Here is a 16,990-nt window from a genome sequence, read left to right as displayed (position 1 = left end):
CACCAGTAGTGTTTTTTAACAGCTACAACTCTTTAAACTTTTTGTTGTTGTTTCATTAAAACAGATTGTATGAACAAAAGGGAATTTCTTTTTCAGATGTGCTGCTTTCTGTCCTGTCTGATTTTCCTTTGTTGAAGTTTTGTCTGATTCTCTAACATTTATTTGTGAAGAAATAAGTAATTTTGTCTCTCTATCCATCCCTTCAGAGGTCTTTCAGGGATGTGTTCTCTCTGACTTGTGTCTCCTTTGACTTAGAAAACCATCTTTCACTCTGTTTGCAGTGTATAGAACAGGGTTTCTCACATATTCATGTGCTGTTAAAGATGCAGTATTTGATTCAGGTCTCACTGAATCTCTCTTTTTTAAACAAATGAAGATTAAAAAGAAAAAATATGTGCAGCATTATTGGAAGTGTCTGATAGAGGGATTGTGAATACTCTTCCACTGAGTTTCCCTGTGATTGTGGACAAGCTGCATAATCTCTCTCTGTTTATGATGCTCACAATGATGCCATTAGGTTTCACTGATGTTTTCAGAGCCGTTCATGGCCTTTGTGAGAGAGGTGCTATAGAAATTCCAAATTTTAAGCCTAAATATCTACATTTTAGAATAAAAACCATGGGATCTGCATCTCTAACAGCCCCTTTCCGTGTATTCTTTGCATAATGTTATCCTTCTCTTTCTTCCATTCCCCTATCACCAATTCCTTTAGACTCGGGATATAAGTCCAGAAGAGATAGATTTAAAGAATGAACCTTGGTATAAATTCTTTTCGGAATTGGAGTTTGGGAAACCGGTAAGTTTGATAGTTTGATGACCAATGAAGTCAACCTGCCTTTTTTTTTTTTTTTAATTGTTATTTTTCTTCTTAATGATTGTCACATCTCTTTGCTAGGCCCTAAACCTAGAACAGCTGCCTTAGTCATTTTAAAATGTGATTTTTTTCATAACATCATCCAGGTACTGATGTGAAGCAGCTGTTCTGTGGCCACTTTAAGTATTTTGAAGGCATTCACAAGCATTCCTCAATTCCACCCATATTTTTTTCACACACCATAGGTCAAACCACATTTTTGTTGTTAAGTGTTGGAAGTAATGCCCTGTTCTCGTTATTGAAAGTACTTATTCAAACCCCTTATTCTCCCTCTGCCTAGCAAGATCTAGAATGGCTGATAGGTAGCTTTAAGTCAAGGAAGATCACTCATTTATTTGCTGATCTTGGCTTGTAAACTGTAGGTCAGTAATTTCCATCTGTCTATAAACAGTTCATGACCCTGTTTCCTGCTCATTTCCTTATGCATGTATCTGCCCATTGCCAAATAGGGTGCATCAGTCTGTGCTGAATAACGCTTACCATTCCCTGAAACCAAAGGAGTTTGAGAGCAGTGTGCTTTCTTTTCATATGGAGCTGTGTTGCTATGTGTGTGGGGTGGGAACGGGACAGGGCTGGAAGAAGACAAGTGAAAAAAAACCAAAAAAGACAACTTTCCGCTCTGGAAAAAGATGAAGCAAAGCTTGATTATTCAGTAGGACAAAGGACATTTTGATGGAGGGAACACATCAGTGGTCATGGCTACTGGAACAAATGTGACTTTAAAGCATTTTATGGCCTAGTTCTTACTGATTAAATGCTATTAATTTCATTATTAAATGTTGTTTATGAAGTACTCTTACTGCACCAGAGGGTCAGTATCAGCCTCTCACAGCTATTCAAGTAGCAGTTGTTTATTTTTTCTCCCTGAGGTCAGTTGCCAAATGCCCATACACCTCATTTTTTGAGTGCTGCTGGGATTTCCCTGCATATGCAACAGTACAGAAACATGTCTTAAGTTTTAGTACTGGCCTTGAAGGCAACAGTATGTGGGCACCAGAGAGCAGGTTTTCTTTAAATCTAGCCTTTGTTCCCACAGAAGTGATGAAATACTGCTGTGCAGAATGTAGCTGTGTGAGGCTGGACGCTTAGTCTGATCATAGAAATAGCGTAATTTTTGCTGGAAAACAAACACATACAGTGTCTGAGTCATTCTGTCATAGAAAACTCTGTTTTATAGCTATGGACCTTCCAAAGCTGAAGGAGCTTCAGCAGTGTTGGAGATGAGACACCCCCTAACTTTAAGACAGTAGAATTCAGGTAAATCCCACCTCACTGAAGCTTTTAGGGGATGTCATTAGGATTTAACCCTTCACCAGTTGTTGCAGTTTAAGATTTCCACAAAGTGAAAGGAAACCTACTCCTCTTTGCTGCCATGTAATTCATAGCCATATGCTCTTGCAATGAATGAAGGTTTTGTCATCTCTTCATCCTTTGAGTTAGTGTAAGTTAGTGGGAAATGTGTCAGAGAAAGGAGAACCATTTATGCCCTTGGGCCTTTCTAGAAGTGAGGGTATATCTGTTCATTAGAACTGCGCATTTGTACTTTCAGTCATGTAGCCTTGGCCTTACTTCAGAAGAGGGTACCTCAGGCTATGCCAGCAATCCATCTCTTGTTCAGCAGAGCGTCTGTACTGGTGACAAGTTCTTCACCTTGCTCAGGGAACTGTGGTTAAGGGCTGCTTTATTACAATTCCCTGTCAACGTGCTCTAGTTCCAAAGACATGCAACCATGCGTCCTTATTAACTGTCCCAGCCCGTAAGTGTAGTACTCTTGTACACTGTGCTTTGGCAAAAGGCACTTGAATTGAGGTTGCCATCTCAGACTTTTATAGCTAATAAATCTCTGTCTAAGCTTCACTGCAACAGCTGAAAGAGCTTTTCTCACTCCAGTCATGAGAAGTCCAGACTTTTGTGTCCACTTAATGGCTAAGCCTCATGCCTAACCAGACAGTTTTAATTGACATTTGCTAGCACCTGGGATTTTCTATGATTCTCTATTTGTCCCAGCATTTTTTTCCAGTACTGGAAATAATATGTACTTCTACAGGCATGATGTCCCCTGGGTTTCAGACTTCTGTTTGCAGCTATTACCCTTGCGAAAAGGGAGCACTTGTATATGGTGTTTCAAGACTCCAGAATGACCAGGGTGGGGCTTTCCCCACTGAGGAAAGCACATGTGCTTCCTAGAGCTGCTGAAGTGACATTTTGCTGATAAGTCCCAGATAAGTTTCTGGACAGCATCATGGACAGGCATATGCCCTGCAAGCAGGTAGATCAGTCTGTGGGTGCTTTTTCAGTGTGCTGCTGAGACTGAATCCCCATGTGCTCCTTCCTTCCTTCCTCCTCACCTATGATCCCACAGCTCCATGGAGCACATCCACAAAATCTGACATTCAGTCAGTCTAGAGTTTGTCTTCTGTTGTGATTGCAGGAGCCCACACATAGGCACTTCTCTCACAGCCCTTCCTGAAACAGCATTGAGTAAGCTCCTTGCTGCAAATGGAGAAGCAGGAGGCTGGAGAAAGAAGTGCATGTCCTGCCTTCTCCCTTTCTTCCCTCCATTTCCTCCCTTCACATCTCAAACCTACATCTTTGCGATACCACCTACCCCACTGCGGCTGCTGATCTGATGGATAAGAAATAGGTTTTAGTGTTTGCATCCTCACTGTTGCTGTCTGAATGTAAAGTGGGACAGATTCAAACTACGGATCCAGGCAGTCTAGAAAGGGATTTGGACTAAGACCCAAGTGGTGTAGCTCAGTCTTGCCTTTGATAGATTGACACTTGGAGATTCCCTGTCAGTGTCTTGGAGGCACTTTAATAATCTTGTCACAGAAGTCAGTATGGACATGTAGGGTCATGCTAAGATTGCTAGCCAACAGAGGTTATTTTTGTTTGGAAACAGAGCAAATGTATTCTGATTTCACAAAGTAAGAACAAAGTTTCTTTGAGCACACCAGTGAGAGGTACATATCTGGTTATATGAGGATATTAGCCATATTATCCAAATAGGATAGGAATGTCAGCACAAAATTTTTCACTTTGAATAATCCACTATGATATTTACATGTGCATCCAAACAGGAAAATCCTATTTTGAAATAGGCATATTTACCTATATGATAAATTTTAAGTAACTAGTTTCCAAACTTCAATGTGTCCCACTCTCTTGACCAAAACCCCCCAGAAACAACCCCCAAACCAGTGAAATAAGAAATAACAACTCTGCATTCTCATTGCCCCACAATGCCACCACTGGAAATTCAGCCATTTGTTCACATGGTATGTATTCATATTCCAGTGGGAGTGGGAAAGAGTCTCCCTTTTCTTTATCAAAGGCTCTTGTTTTATCCTTTCCTTTTGAAAAGAAGAATGAGCAAAACAAATGCTTTTTATGACTGTGAGTTTTTTTCCATTTTGTTTTGGTTTTGTTTAAGAATGCTTTAACCACCATCTGTGGACTCCCTCTAGAGAGTCCTAAATCCCTTAGAGCACCTTGCTAAAATAAAAATTTCCTCCAGCACTACTGAAAACAACCCCTCCCAGACTGCATGTATGCTCCCTTTTGCCTCCCATGATCTCTGATTATTTGTGCTATAGTGGATTTACCCCTTTCTATCTCTTTCTCTGTTGTGGTTTTGTTTGTGGTTTTGTTTTGTGTTTGTTTGTTTGTTTGTTTGTTTTTTGTTAAATTTCTTTTCAGTGTTGATGCTAATCCCTTATTGTATTCCCCCTCTGTTCTAATCCAGTTTCCATATTCTCTGTGATGTCTTTCCTTATCTTCATTTCCTCATTTCCTTCCTCTGCTTTCCATCAGCCTCCAAAAAAGATTTGGGATTATACTCCTGGAGATTGCTCTATCCTTACTAGAGAGGATAGAAAGGTAATTGTGTCTCACGTACATTGTACTACAGCGTCTAGCGCGTATGTGTGTGTGTGTATGATTTTTCTTTTCCTTTTTTTCATAGCATTGCTTGGGTTTTGTGTGCTTGTGAGTGATTTTTTTTTAATTGGGCTTCAGCTCATCAGCCTAACAATTAAGTAGCTAGTAAATTGATTTAATAATTCTTAAAGCATAATCAATCGTAATTTAGAGTGGTGGTTTTGCTATCTTGCCTTGCAATGATAATTATACTAACAACGTTTTGCATATTGTTACAGTATCTTTTTTTATTTTTTTACAGGTGGGTTTTATAACTTTATGGTTTGTAGAATTAGATTCTAGCAGGCCTGTGTATCTCTTAGTTTTGAATGTAAAATGCTTAAAACTATTTCCTCTGTAATGATTTAAACATGATTAATTACTAGTGAATTTCTGTGTATTGTCCATACCATCTTTATCTTCTTTCAATTAAAAAGGTTCTCTCTTTTTTTTTTTTAATTAACATTCCTTTGGTTTCCCCTAACCCTAAGGATTATTTTCCCATTCTTCTTCTCCTTCTTTAACCAGACTGATCTAGAAAAAGACCTCTACCTCTACCAGACTGAGTTAGAGGCAGATTTAGAAAAAATGGAGAAGCTTTATAAAGCACCACATAAAAAGCCACAGAAGGTATTTCCTATTCTTTTCATGCTGCCAATCCCTGTTTCCAAACTCTCTGCTCTAATCTGTTCACTGCTGGATGATTATTAAATGAGGTCGGGATAAATAATGGTTCTGACCGTTCTGACTGCATGGCTTGCTGTGTCGCTGTCAGAAATAATAGAACACGATGCTGAGAATCCGGCTTGAAATCCATTTCAGATACAGTGATTTCCTCTCTCCCCCATTCCCTTCCAGTTGCTCTCCACCCCCACCCCCGTCCCCTTTTAGGGTTTTATGTTCAGTGTCTACAAAAATTCTCTCTCTATTTTTCACATGAATAGGCAGCAGCAATCAGCTTAAAATTCTTGGTTGGCGTCACGTCATCATCTCGTGCCTTTCAAGTGTGTTGCCATCTACCCTCCCCTCATACAAGCCCTGCTCTCTGCTAGGAGCTCATGCCTGCCCAAGATTTGGATATTCTCAAGAGATTTTACACAATTTTCCTTATGCTGCACTTTGCCATGGCCTTCTAGGGCAGGTCAGCTGCTGCTGCTGTTTTGAGGGTCTGCAAGACCTGAACATGAAATGATAGATTTGGTAGCACGCCATTTTTTTTCTCTCTTTTTTTCCTTTTTTTTTTTTTTTTTTTTTTGTCCTTTGTGTTTGATTTTGTGTTAAGCTGCGGCATTTCACCAGGACTTGAAAAAGCTGCTCTTTTTTAAGCCCAAGATTTGCTTTTTCTTTCTACATAGGAGTCCTCAGGTAGATGGAGAAACAACAAATAGAGCATTTCTTCTAGAATTGCTTTCAATTTTTAAAAATAATGTGCCTAGGAAGTGTCAGATGGCTTTAAAGCAAGCGGATAGGAGCAGGCTTTTGCTATTGAACCTGTGCAGCTGGCATTGCATCCCTTAAGTAAGGAAACCGAACTGATACGTTGCTTTTCCTTTAGCACTTTGATATTTTTTTGGAACGCTAAGAAATGTATTGTGCTGCAGAAATGTAAAAAGCAAAGGCGGGCAGTGACTGGTTGGGGAGAAAGCTTGGGGAAATAATTACAAGCATGTGTCTGCTGGTCATGGCCCAGCTGGTTATCTCTTCTTGCTTTTGGCTTTATTCACAACGACTCATTTGCAGACAAAAGAGTAGGCGCTTCAAAAAGGCATTGGCTGTGCTGAAAACCTGTCACTGCCCTGAAGGAACGCAGGAAAATTGTCGCTTTTCTGCAAAGACATTGACAGCTTAAATTGCATTTAGACTTAAACCTCAATGTCTCCTAAAAGCTAATATTCAAATAAATGGAAAATTGCATAAGCAAGCCTTTTGCTTTCTGCTCCTGTATAAATGTGTATCAGTGACTCCTTTGTTTGGACTTTTACAGAATACAGCAGGTGTTACTCCTTTGGAAACTTCCACAGACCATTCTTCCTAGTAAGTTTTTCGATTGCTTTTTGATATCTGTTTTTACAATCTGAGGGCATGTAAGGGACAGTTTTTGGCATCAGAAGTGGGTTGGCTTTGTTTTTTTGGTAATGAATAGAGACAAATGTGTGTACCATAAGAATTGTACATGTGCTTTAGATTAGATCTTCAATGAATTTTGAAGTAATTACATGAATGATTGCTTTGTCTACATAAGAACTACTGTTTGTGCTAGGCAGTGACTTTAAAAAGCAAACAGACCTTTAACTCCATCTTGAAGTTTGCAAGTTGCCTTTAACTTCATGCAAGTCACTTCACTGCATAGAATAAACAAACTTTGTTTGTTATGTGTGTATGATAGATTGGCTTCCTGTTAGATATTCCCAGTTATGTGCACCAGATCAAAAGGCTACTGTTAATGGAAGGCATGGATGGTTTGTTAGGAGAGGCATTTTCTTCTCCAAACCCTCATTCATATTATGTGTGTTCACCACCCTATTGATGCTTTCTTAGAGGTCTTCTGTATTTCTTTCAACTCAATTCCCTTCTGTCTGTATTTGTTCTGCTGGACAACTCACTTTTACACTTTTTTGGCTACTCCTATGACATTATAGTTTTTTTAGTAGGAGGAGACTGCTAAGCCTTCTCCCCATGGCAGCACTGTCTGTGACCTTTCTAGTATCACCCAAAGCATGCAGGAGTTCCAGCATCTGCACCAGTGGAGGGGAAGTGACCTGGGTAGGCTGGGAATGGGACACAACAGTGATGGTGAACGGTCACACATTCTGCCCTGCCCTGTCTTTAGAGACCAGGGAGAAAGGATACCTGGAGTGTATTTTCTTTTCTATAGTGCTGCTCTTCCTGTCATTCTTCTGATTCTGATCATGCAGACTGCTTTGACCCTAAAACAGTACTGCTTTCTGGCCCTAATAAGGGAGCAGCCAATAAAGGGATGCTGTAAAATGCCTCCACTCTCTCCCTCAGGTGTATACCTAAAGGAGGATCATTTTAACTCTTTGGGTTTTAATAACTAGGCTAAAATGCTTTTACCTCTCTGATGAAGAACCTCAGGGCAGTCATTATTCCCTTCAGTGGTGGGACTTCCTTGGGAACCTGACAGAGGCACTGAGATAACCCCCATAAGACACAACAGACCAGTGATGGGTCTGTTTGAGCATTGCATATGTTGAAAAAAATATAATATTCCCTTTTTCTTTAATGGTGCTTTTCAGGAGTTTTTACTTCAGAAAATAGTTTTTGGGACTGCGCATGACCTGGTTTTCCTTGTCCAGAAACTAAAATCTTGTTTGTGAGCCAGACATTGTGTAATTGCACCTCCATAGCCAGACCTCTGATGTGTTTGAAAGCTTTCTCTTTGCCCTGAAAGTGCAGCATTTATCCAAAATAAACAGATGCATTTATAACTTTATTCACAAGAAGTAGGTATAAGCACAAGTGTTTCCACACTTATATAAATTTGAATCACTCCCGGACACCAGGATGTAAATGAGCTTTCTAAACATTTCCATGAATTGGCAGATGCTCGATTTTTTTCTTTTCTTTTTCGCTTTTTTAAATTTTTTTTTCTCAAACTTTCCAGCAGTCATGCTTTGGTCCAAGAATATCTTTGTGTGAGACTTTATCTTATTCTGAAGAGCCTGGTTGAGCACAAGAACTATTATCAGATGAACTTAGCTTTTAGGAAAACTTTGTCTGCCTGACAAAGCCTTTTGTACCTGGAAAGGAATACATACCAGAGCATTGTTGTTTTTTTTTTTTTTAGAGAGGAAACAGTGAAATGTTGAAGTCAGATGTGGGGTCATACTTGTGCTTAGATTCATGACTGAGGAGAGGAATTTGTAATAAATGTCCTAAAAAATTAAAATTGCACTCATTTTAACTACATTTTGTTTATATATCTGCATGGTAGACCTAGAGCTCAGGATTTTTAATTCCCTGTGGTGGAAGCATGAGGCAAAGCTGAGTAGAACCATGTACTGGGAATTTCTCTGGCATTTAAAGCACTAGTGTCTGTAGTGCCTACTATAGCTTCTCTGCATGATCCCTCACTGATGGGCTTGAGATATTACCCTGGGAGTATTGAACCGTAATGTTAATTGGGAGGTTGAACTGGTTGAGATGAAATCATAAGCAGCTGTGCTTTGTACACAAGGGACAGGCATGGCTAGTGTTTAAGGAGAGAGGACTGGGAGCAGGAAGATACTGATGCTACTTCCAGGTAGCTGTTGAATTTCTCTGTGTCTCAAACAAAAGCACCTATCTGCTCTGTGACTCTACCTCATCTGTAAAATAAAAGAGGAGTGCTTTTCTGCTGCCTGTTTTCTGGGGCACAGAGATGTTAGAGTTCCCTCAGGTGAAGAATGCTCTGGTAGTGCCAAACCTAGAACATTATCATGGTGTATTCACAACCTCCGCACCAGTTCTTCATACAGTCCATTATGGGTTCATAAGTGTGGTTTTCTTTGTTTTCTGTTTGCTCTCAGCTGGTGTCCCTCCCCCTTTTTTTGTTTTCCAGCTCCACGTATTCACCCAACTATCATGCAGTGAAGAGGGAATCAGAACCAGCACCTGGGGACCCTGCTGGCTTGGAGAATGAAAGGCATATTTACAAGAGTGTGTTGGAAGGTGGAGATATCCCATTCCACGGGCTGAGTGGTCTCAAGCGACCTTCTAGCTCTGCCTCCACAAAAGGTAAGTGCTCAGGGCACTAACCTCATCTCTGTTCTGCAGTGTCAAGGGCCAGGTGGTATGGGGCAAACTGCTGCAGGCTATAGAGTCCTATTCAAGCCAGTTGAGGTTTCCTCTGTCCTTCCTCTTTACCCTCCCCAGTTTTCTTTCCTTTTTTCTCTTGGACCACACGGGCCAGTATTTTTCATGACCCCTTTATCTGATCCAGGTTCCTTTTCCCAACAGGAACCAGTTCCCTCCTTCCAGCACCTCAGCCACACCCTACATTCTCATATTCTTCCTTGAGGCTGCTCAGCCTGACCTTGCTGCTGTCCTGCTCCCATTGCCTTGCCATGCTAGAGCCCTTCCCTGCCATGCTAGAGCCCTTCCCTGCCTTTTCTTTCCGCTGCAGTATCTCAGCAGTCTACACCATGTCTGCTGGCCTGGCTACCCTGGAGTAGCTGGTGCCCCAGCTGGCTCCACAGCTTCCTGCCAGAGAGGGGTGTGCAGAGAATGCATGGGGCACTGTGAACTAGCAATGCCCTGCAGGCATTGAGACAGGAGGCAGCAGAAACTCCTGCATCTCCTTCCCTTTCCTCTCCTCATTGTGGACTCTAGAGGATTAGGACAAGGAGAAGCCTGACTCCTGTTGGGGAGTTGTGTTGGGGAATGTATCTCTGAGCCAACTTCAACCTAAAAATGGCTTGAGATGAGGAGAGGACTGGGGAAGGAATGTTTTGGGTTACTGAACTGTTCTTCCTAAAAATAGTACGTTGTACCAAAAGGTCTCTGTCTTCCAGCTGTTTTTCAGCATTGTGTCAGGCCTGTAGGGCAGGGAGTCAAACTGGACCTGAACAGACAAAAAAAATCTCTTCAGTTATTGTTCGCCAAACTGCAACTGAACCTGAATAGTTATTTTGATATGTGAGTATGAAATCAAATTGGAAACAGACCTAAAAATTACAGTCTAAACTGAATCCAGACTGCATCTAAATTTGAAAAGAAAATAATGTCCTGATCTGACTCCTTGATTTTTAAAGCAAGCATGGCCAACCACATTGTCTGAAGGACACTCAGCTTATTCCTAGTATGGGGAATCTCTAAGCAGGCAGTTCTTGGGCATCACCAGCTGATGTGGCCTGTTTGTGCTAGCACAGTCAGCCGCCAATTGTCTTCTCCCTCCCAGGAATAAACTGCTTGGCAAGCACCGTGGTGAGACCGTGGTAGGTGTGATTACAGGGTTGATATTAAGCCGTTTTTGCAATGTTAGTGCCTCTGCATTCTTTCTGACACCCTGATCCTGCCCAGAGTTCAGCTGCCCTTTTCCATGATGCCACAGCTTCCGTGGAAGCTGCTGATGCTTAGCACTTTTTAGGCGGGTGCCTTCAAAGTGCTACAGGCCTGCTTTTGACCAAGCCTTGTAGAGATGTTAACAGCACTTCACCTACTCCTCTAAGTGCAGCTTGTTGTGCAGTTTCTTCCTGCATTCTTTTTTTTTGAACTTTGTTTCATTGAAGTGCATTTTATGAAATCCAAGCATGTTCTTTCTCCTTTCTCAATAGCTTTCTAGCACTTAAGCTAACAGGTTGTATTTATTTTATTCTGCATGCTTACCAGTGGATCATAAAGGTGGGAATGCTCATATGACTGCACCCTCTTCAGTTAATAGCCGAACCTTTAACACTAGTCATGCCGGTATGTTAGGTCACGCATGTAAACATAAGAAGCCCTTATCAGCTGCAAAAGCCTGCATTACTGAAATCCTCCCTTCTAAATTCAAACCCAGACTAGCAGCTCCAGCTGCTCTTGTGCAGGACAAGAAGGGTATCTTGCTGTCTCATGAGAAGGCTCAAAGCTGCGAAAACCTTCGTAGCTCCATTGCCTTGTTTGGTAGTAAAAAAGCTTTGATGGTAGACATAGGGGAAAGCGTAGAAAACATGTTGATGAAATCAAAGCAAGAGTATGCCATCAAATCTGGCAGCACCATGAGCTTGCAGGAATATGTCACCGGCTCCAGGAAAGGATACCTGTTCCCTGCTTCCAGGAAGAGTGGGATGGAGTTTACAATGCTCTATAAAGACATGCACCAGATCAACCGGTCCAGGATCCATTTGGACACAGCCTTCTCCTGCAGTGTGAGAGATATCGCATCTCAGTTTGAGAATGAAGCAAAGGACAGGATGGGGCATGGCCTTAGTCATGAGGATTCAGAGCAAATTCCCAAACACACAGTTTCCTCCCGTATCAGTGCCTTTGAGCAGCTGATCCAGAGATCTCGCTCAATGCCCTCACTTGACTTTTCGACTGGGCAAAACAAATTCACCACTTCTCTCCAACCTAAAACTTGTTTGAGTTCTGCCTACTCTGCAGAGTTTCTTCTGGATTTGCCAAAAGCACATCAAGAAGAGAAGGATGTAGCCAGCTTGGCAGATAAGTCCTCCCACTCCTGCACCAACGTGGAGGACACAGCTTCAGATATCAGTGATGCCATCGCTATGGACACACTTTCAGCTTGCACAGATGAGATAGATCTTCTCTCCAATGTATCCAATGACAGTGGCAGCAGCAGCAGCAACCTCAATGGGCCTCAAAAGCATAAAATCAACAGATGCAAAGGCGCATGCCCAGCTTCCTACACCAGGTTCACTACCATCCGAAGGCATGAGCAGCAGCAGGCCTCCAGGAACCCCGATTCTAAAGGAGATGTCTATGGGGACAGACATATGCTCCCCAGAAATGTCTACCTAATGAGCCCGCTCCCCTTCCGATTGAAAACGCCCTTCCAAAACAAATCCTGCAGGACTCCACCCCTAGACTGCCCAGGAAGTCTAGCAGTGCCCAGTCCTGAGAACCCAGACGACCCCATACAGCTGCAGGAGAGTGTAGGAGACAAGAGCCACCACTTCCAGCACCAACTGTGCTCCAGAAGCAGGCCTCTAGCCCCCAGGCGCCTGTCTTCCTTTGACATTGTGGAGAGGCTCAGCTACTTACCCACCATGGGATCTAGCCAAGATAGCTTCATGGGCCAGGCTGGCACTCCTGACTCCTTAAACAATGGGAACCCTCTACCATATGCCCTCTGTCACAGCTTGGACACAAACAACAACCCGCAAAGTGAACTTGGGACGTACCTAGGAGGTGGCTTTTTGTGTTCTTTACCAGTGTCCCTTCATCTGTCTTCTTGCTTCCTTTCCCTCCTTTTCTTCCACAACCCTTGCATTTTTGCTCCCCACCTTTGCATCCCGTGACTCTCTCTGTTTTTTCCCCTAGTGTGTCTAATGTCCTTTGAGTGTCTTGCTGAGCATTTTTGTTCAGGACTCGTTAACAGCTGCACTTGTGAGAAACGATTTCCACTGCCTTTCTAATCACATCAGGTTCAGTTTATCTCTCAAGCAGCTCGGGGGATGCAAGAATCTCAACATGAGATATTTCTAGTCCTGTATCATTGCACACAAAACCCCAGATGATTTGCTTTAAGGAGCGGTTTCTCAAGGTCTAGTTGTGTGTGTGTGTGTGAGCAATCATGTATTGCATTTTTCTCTGCAGTAAAGTACTAAATTATATTTTGATGGCAGTGAATTGTTTCTTCACTTCACAAAGTCCTTCTATGTCTTTACAATTTCCTGTACTATTTTCTCCCTGTTTATGGATCTTTGTTCATAAATACAGCCCAAAAAAATTAAAATGGATAAATTACCGACATCTAATTGGCAATTTGGTCATTGGCAATTGAGAATCCTTAACGTCATAATGGAAACAACTTGTTTTAAAATACCTATTTTTTTCCTTTCTGGTTATGCTAGATAAATCCATCTGTATTTTAACTTCCTTATGTTGTTTCGAAGTAGATTCAGAATCACCAAGACATTTTGCACCAGTTGATTACATGGAAACTCCAGAAGAAATTTTCCGCAGAAGGCATGACGATAAAGAGGTAATGTCCTCTTTTATGGTCTAGTAACTGTTGTAGCAGCTCCACATACAAAGAAATACAGCATTCAGCCTTGTATAAGGGCAGCTTGTATGCCCATGGCTATGCATATTGAAAGTTAGAGCAACGACCTGGAACTAGTATGTTTTGATTTTAATACTACCTCTGCCACTGATTTAATGTAAAATGTGTGGTCCAGCTTAGCTTTTGTTTAAAATGAACCTGATTGCTCTTATCAATTGTTCAAAGTTATATATTGGGGCTTTGAAGAACATGAGAAGATTGGAGATGTGGTACAACACCCCAGTACACAGAGGAAATGCTTATTCTCTAAGTTTTATTGTTTTCCAAGCAAGCTATTTGAGTCAGTATTAATCAAAGTGATAAAGAATAGTTTTGGGGTTTTTTTGGTGGGGGGAAATGCCCTCAGGTTTGGAACAGCAAATACAAGGTATTTTAAGACATCATAAAGTGTGAAGTTTCCCCCTAGCACAAACTAGAATTCTTAATGATGTCTCAAATTGTTGACAACAGAATGTGGAAGTCCCTTTTGAAATGACTGGGCAACTCTGGGACAAGCTGAAATAAATCCACACAGACATTTCATCACTGATTATAATCAGGCTAAGTTGAAGAAGTTATAAAGTGATTGGTTTCCAGGAAGCTGGAATTAATTTTCACTGCCTAGGGGGGGGAAAGTTATATTTTTAGTGTTAGCTTTCTGAGTTCATATACGCTTTGATATATGGTAAAACCTGCTATAAATTCCTATGTGAAAAACAGATTATTGCCTGTCTTCTTCCATGAAACAATCCCCCACTTTCAAAATTCAACACAAAAACTCTGAGTTTACTAATAGCTGCTGGCTTCAAATGAATTAGCACAGAGGTGAACTCTTCTGCCTACAGTCAGCCTCAAAAGGTGGAAGAATCCTTCTGCCCAGGTAATCAAGAATGCACACTTCCTTTAGTGTGCCAGACACTTCAGAAGTTGAAAATAACTCTTTGAGGTTTATTCACTTTATTTTACAAAGTGTATTATTACATGTGCCCAAAGGAAGTACAAGAGAACCTGATACCTGAAGGTGGTTAGGCATTCTACCAAGCTCCTTGCCAAGTTCAGGAGAGTTTGGTTCCTCAGAACTTACTTATTGGGCTGATTCCAAGTATCTTGGAAGTTAATGAGAAACCCCTGGTTGATTGAAGCAGAGGGTTGGATCTCTGCATTAACAGCAGTCTTCTTAGAAGCATCCTGCACCTGGTCAAAACTTAGAAAAACTCTTCATTGACTTCCATCAGCTTTGGATCAGATCCTCTGTATGAGCTGGATTTCAGTTATGCTGTAATGGTGATGTACCTTCTGTGCTTGCAATACAAAAGGATGTGGTATAGTTAGCAGAGTCAGTATTTTATGTTGAACTGTAAAATCCCAGCTATTTGGTGGGACCTCAGGAATTTTATTTAAGCTACATGTATGGCAGTTTTGAATGCCTTGAACTAGATGATTTACTGCCCATTTTATGCAATTTTATGGCAGAAACTTTTAGAGGACCAGAGACGGCTTAAACGTGAGCAAGAAGAAGCTGATATTGCAGCTAGAAGGCACACAGGGGTTATTCCAACGCACCATCAGTTTATCACTAATGAGCGATTTGGGGACCTCCTAAATGTAGACGATACAGCAAAGAGGAAATCTGGGTCAGAGGTCTGTTGTAGTTACCTCAGTCTGCTGCTTGACCCAAAGCAATATTTGCCTCTCACAATGTTGTGCTTTAGGCAGACATTAGCTCTTCAGAGAATGGCGTTTGGTTTTTTTTGTTTGTATTTGTTTTTATTTTTTCCACTTTCCCATTTCCCATTCTGGCTTCATTTAGATCTGCTTTGACTCTTGTGCCTGGTAAATTAATTGATATCTCTATACCAAGCTGCATATATTAAAGCATGCCTGCTGAGAATTGCTGGTGCACACCTGTGATGCATGCCTTTAAATATCAGCTACTCCTAGTCAATCAGAGGCATTCTACATCTTTTGCAACATATTGCTACATTGTCTTCTTGTCTTTGCCTTATGCTTAGAAATTTCCTGTCTTGTTGATCCTGTCTCATAGGGTTTTTTTGGAAATAGGTCGTTTCTTCCCATCTTGAAAGATGCTTAATGTCCTGTAGAAACAACTGGGAAAAGTCTCGGCATGTTTCACTGTATACGACCCAATTGGTCTTTCTGAAAGAGACAAAGGAGGAGGTGGAAAGTTTTCCTGTGTATCCAAGGCACTTTTCCCAAAGGCTGGATGCTAGTTCAGCAGTCCTAGCCAATGCCTTTATCTGTCTCTGGAATTGCTGCTGGGACTCTTGACAGTGGCTGTGTTTCTCCAGAGGTGCTGCACTGCGGTGGTGGGTGAGGAGGTCACCATGTGGGTGGCGTACACTTGTCTACCCTTTAACTACATAAAGGCTAGCTTTCAAGAGCACTGGTGCCACATGAATGTGACTGCTTCTTATTCTATGCTCTGTTACCAAAATTACTTTAAAATGGTTGGAATATTTTGTGGACATTAGAAAATCATCCAAGTAAATCAAGCTTTAACATCCTCTTTGGCTTTATAGCCACTGAAGACTTTTTTTTTTTTAATAGATGTGTGCTTAATTTATTCATATTTCCTCCTTACCTTTTTCTCTTTCTTACCAATTGATATGGAGTACCTGGGTTACATTGCAGGATTCAGCAGGGCTGGGTAATAAGGGCCACACCAAATAAAATCCTACTTCTTTTTCCCCAGAGAGTAAATTTTGCTTTTCTATTCGCATGCCAAGAGGAAATTGGTTCCAAAGCACTCAGTAACTGTAGTTACTGGAGCAGCTTTTGTTCAGCAGAGTTTGTCAAATTAAAAGTGTATTTCTGTTAAATCCGTGGGCTGTAGAACTCTTAGTTACTTTTATAATAGAAGTTGGCACTTCTGCCCTGGTGGGAGAGACCCATCCAGCATATTTGGACAGTAGTACCAGTTGCACACAAGCTTATAGCAATATACCTTCATTTAATTTTTTCCCCAGACTAATGTTAGCTATAGAAGAGTTTGGGTGTTTTTCCTCAGAAGAGAGTTGAAAACCTGATGATTATTTTAATGTGTTGATTTTTTTTGATCTCTAGATGAGACCTGCTAGAGCCAAGTTTGACTTTAAAGCACAGACATTGAAGTGAGTACAGCTTGTTACTACTGCTTGAGAGTTCTTCCTCTGCTTTTTACCCTATGATACAGCTATTATGAAGTGCCATGCAATTGGATTCATGCTTTGCGAATGTCTTTCCAGCATTTCAAAGCAAAGATGTCCATAGTAAGGCAGGGAAAAATAATATAAATCTTGCAGGTTGTAGTCCCTAAAGGACCTTAAGGAATCAGAATCAGAACAGTAGGGGCTGGAAGGGACTTCTGGAGATGCATCTTTATCTCATGTGATTTTTAGGGCAAACACATGTTCTTTACCGGAACAAGTGAGCATTCTGCTCAGAGGGTGGGTGGAGCTATGAGATAGTGCTCTGGCAGATATTCTTCC

The 16,990-nt window shown here is 41.4% G+C and overlaps 1 protein-coding gene across 1 annotated transcript in view; it reads left to right on the top strand.

The window, feature by feature from the left end:
* Positions 1–16,990, top strand: part of SORBS1 (sorbin and SH3 domain containing 1) — a 69,869-nt gene that overhangs the window by 36,138 nt on the left and 16,741 nt on the right. The window contains exons 13-21 of the mRNA XM_054382222.1: positions 713–796; positions 4,691–4,756; positions 5,324–5,425; positions 6,780–6,829; positions 9,357–9,532; positions 11,126–12,646; positions 13,357–13,442; positions 14,976–15,143; positions 16,587–16,633. Coding sequence (XP_054238197.1) covers positions 713–796; positions 4,691–4,756; positions 5,324–5,425; positions 6,780–6,829; positions 9,357–9,532; positions 11,126–12,646; positions 13,357–13,442; positions 14,976–15,143; positions 16,587–16,633 — 2,300 coding nt within the window. The remainder of the gene's footprint in view (positions 1–712; positions 797–4,690; positions 4,757–5,323; positions 5,426–6,779; positions 6,830–9,356; positions 9,533–11,125; positions 12,647–13,356; positions 13,443–14,975; positions 15,144–16,586; positions 16,634–16,990) is intronic.

This window comes from Indicator indicator, chromosome 7 (genome assembly GCF_027791375.1).
Source record: "Indicator indicator isolate 239-I01 chromosome 7, UM_Iind_1.1, whole genome shotgun sequence".
NCBI lineage: Eukaryota > Metazoa > Chordata > Aves > Piciformes > Indicatoridae > Indicator > Indicator indicator.
The sequence above is the reverse complement of the archived record's forward strand: the minus strand, read 5'-3'. Positions and strand labels throughout refer to the sequence as shown.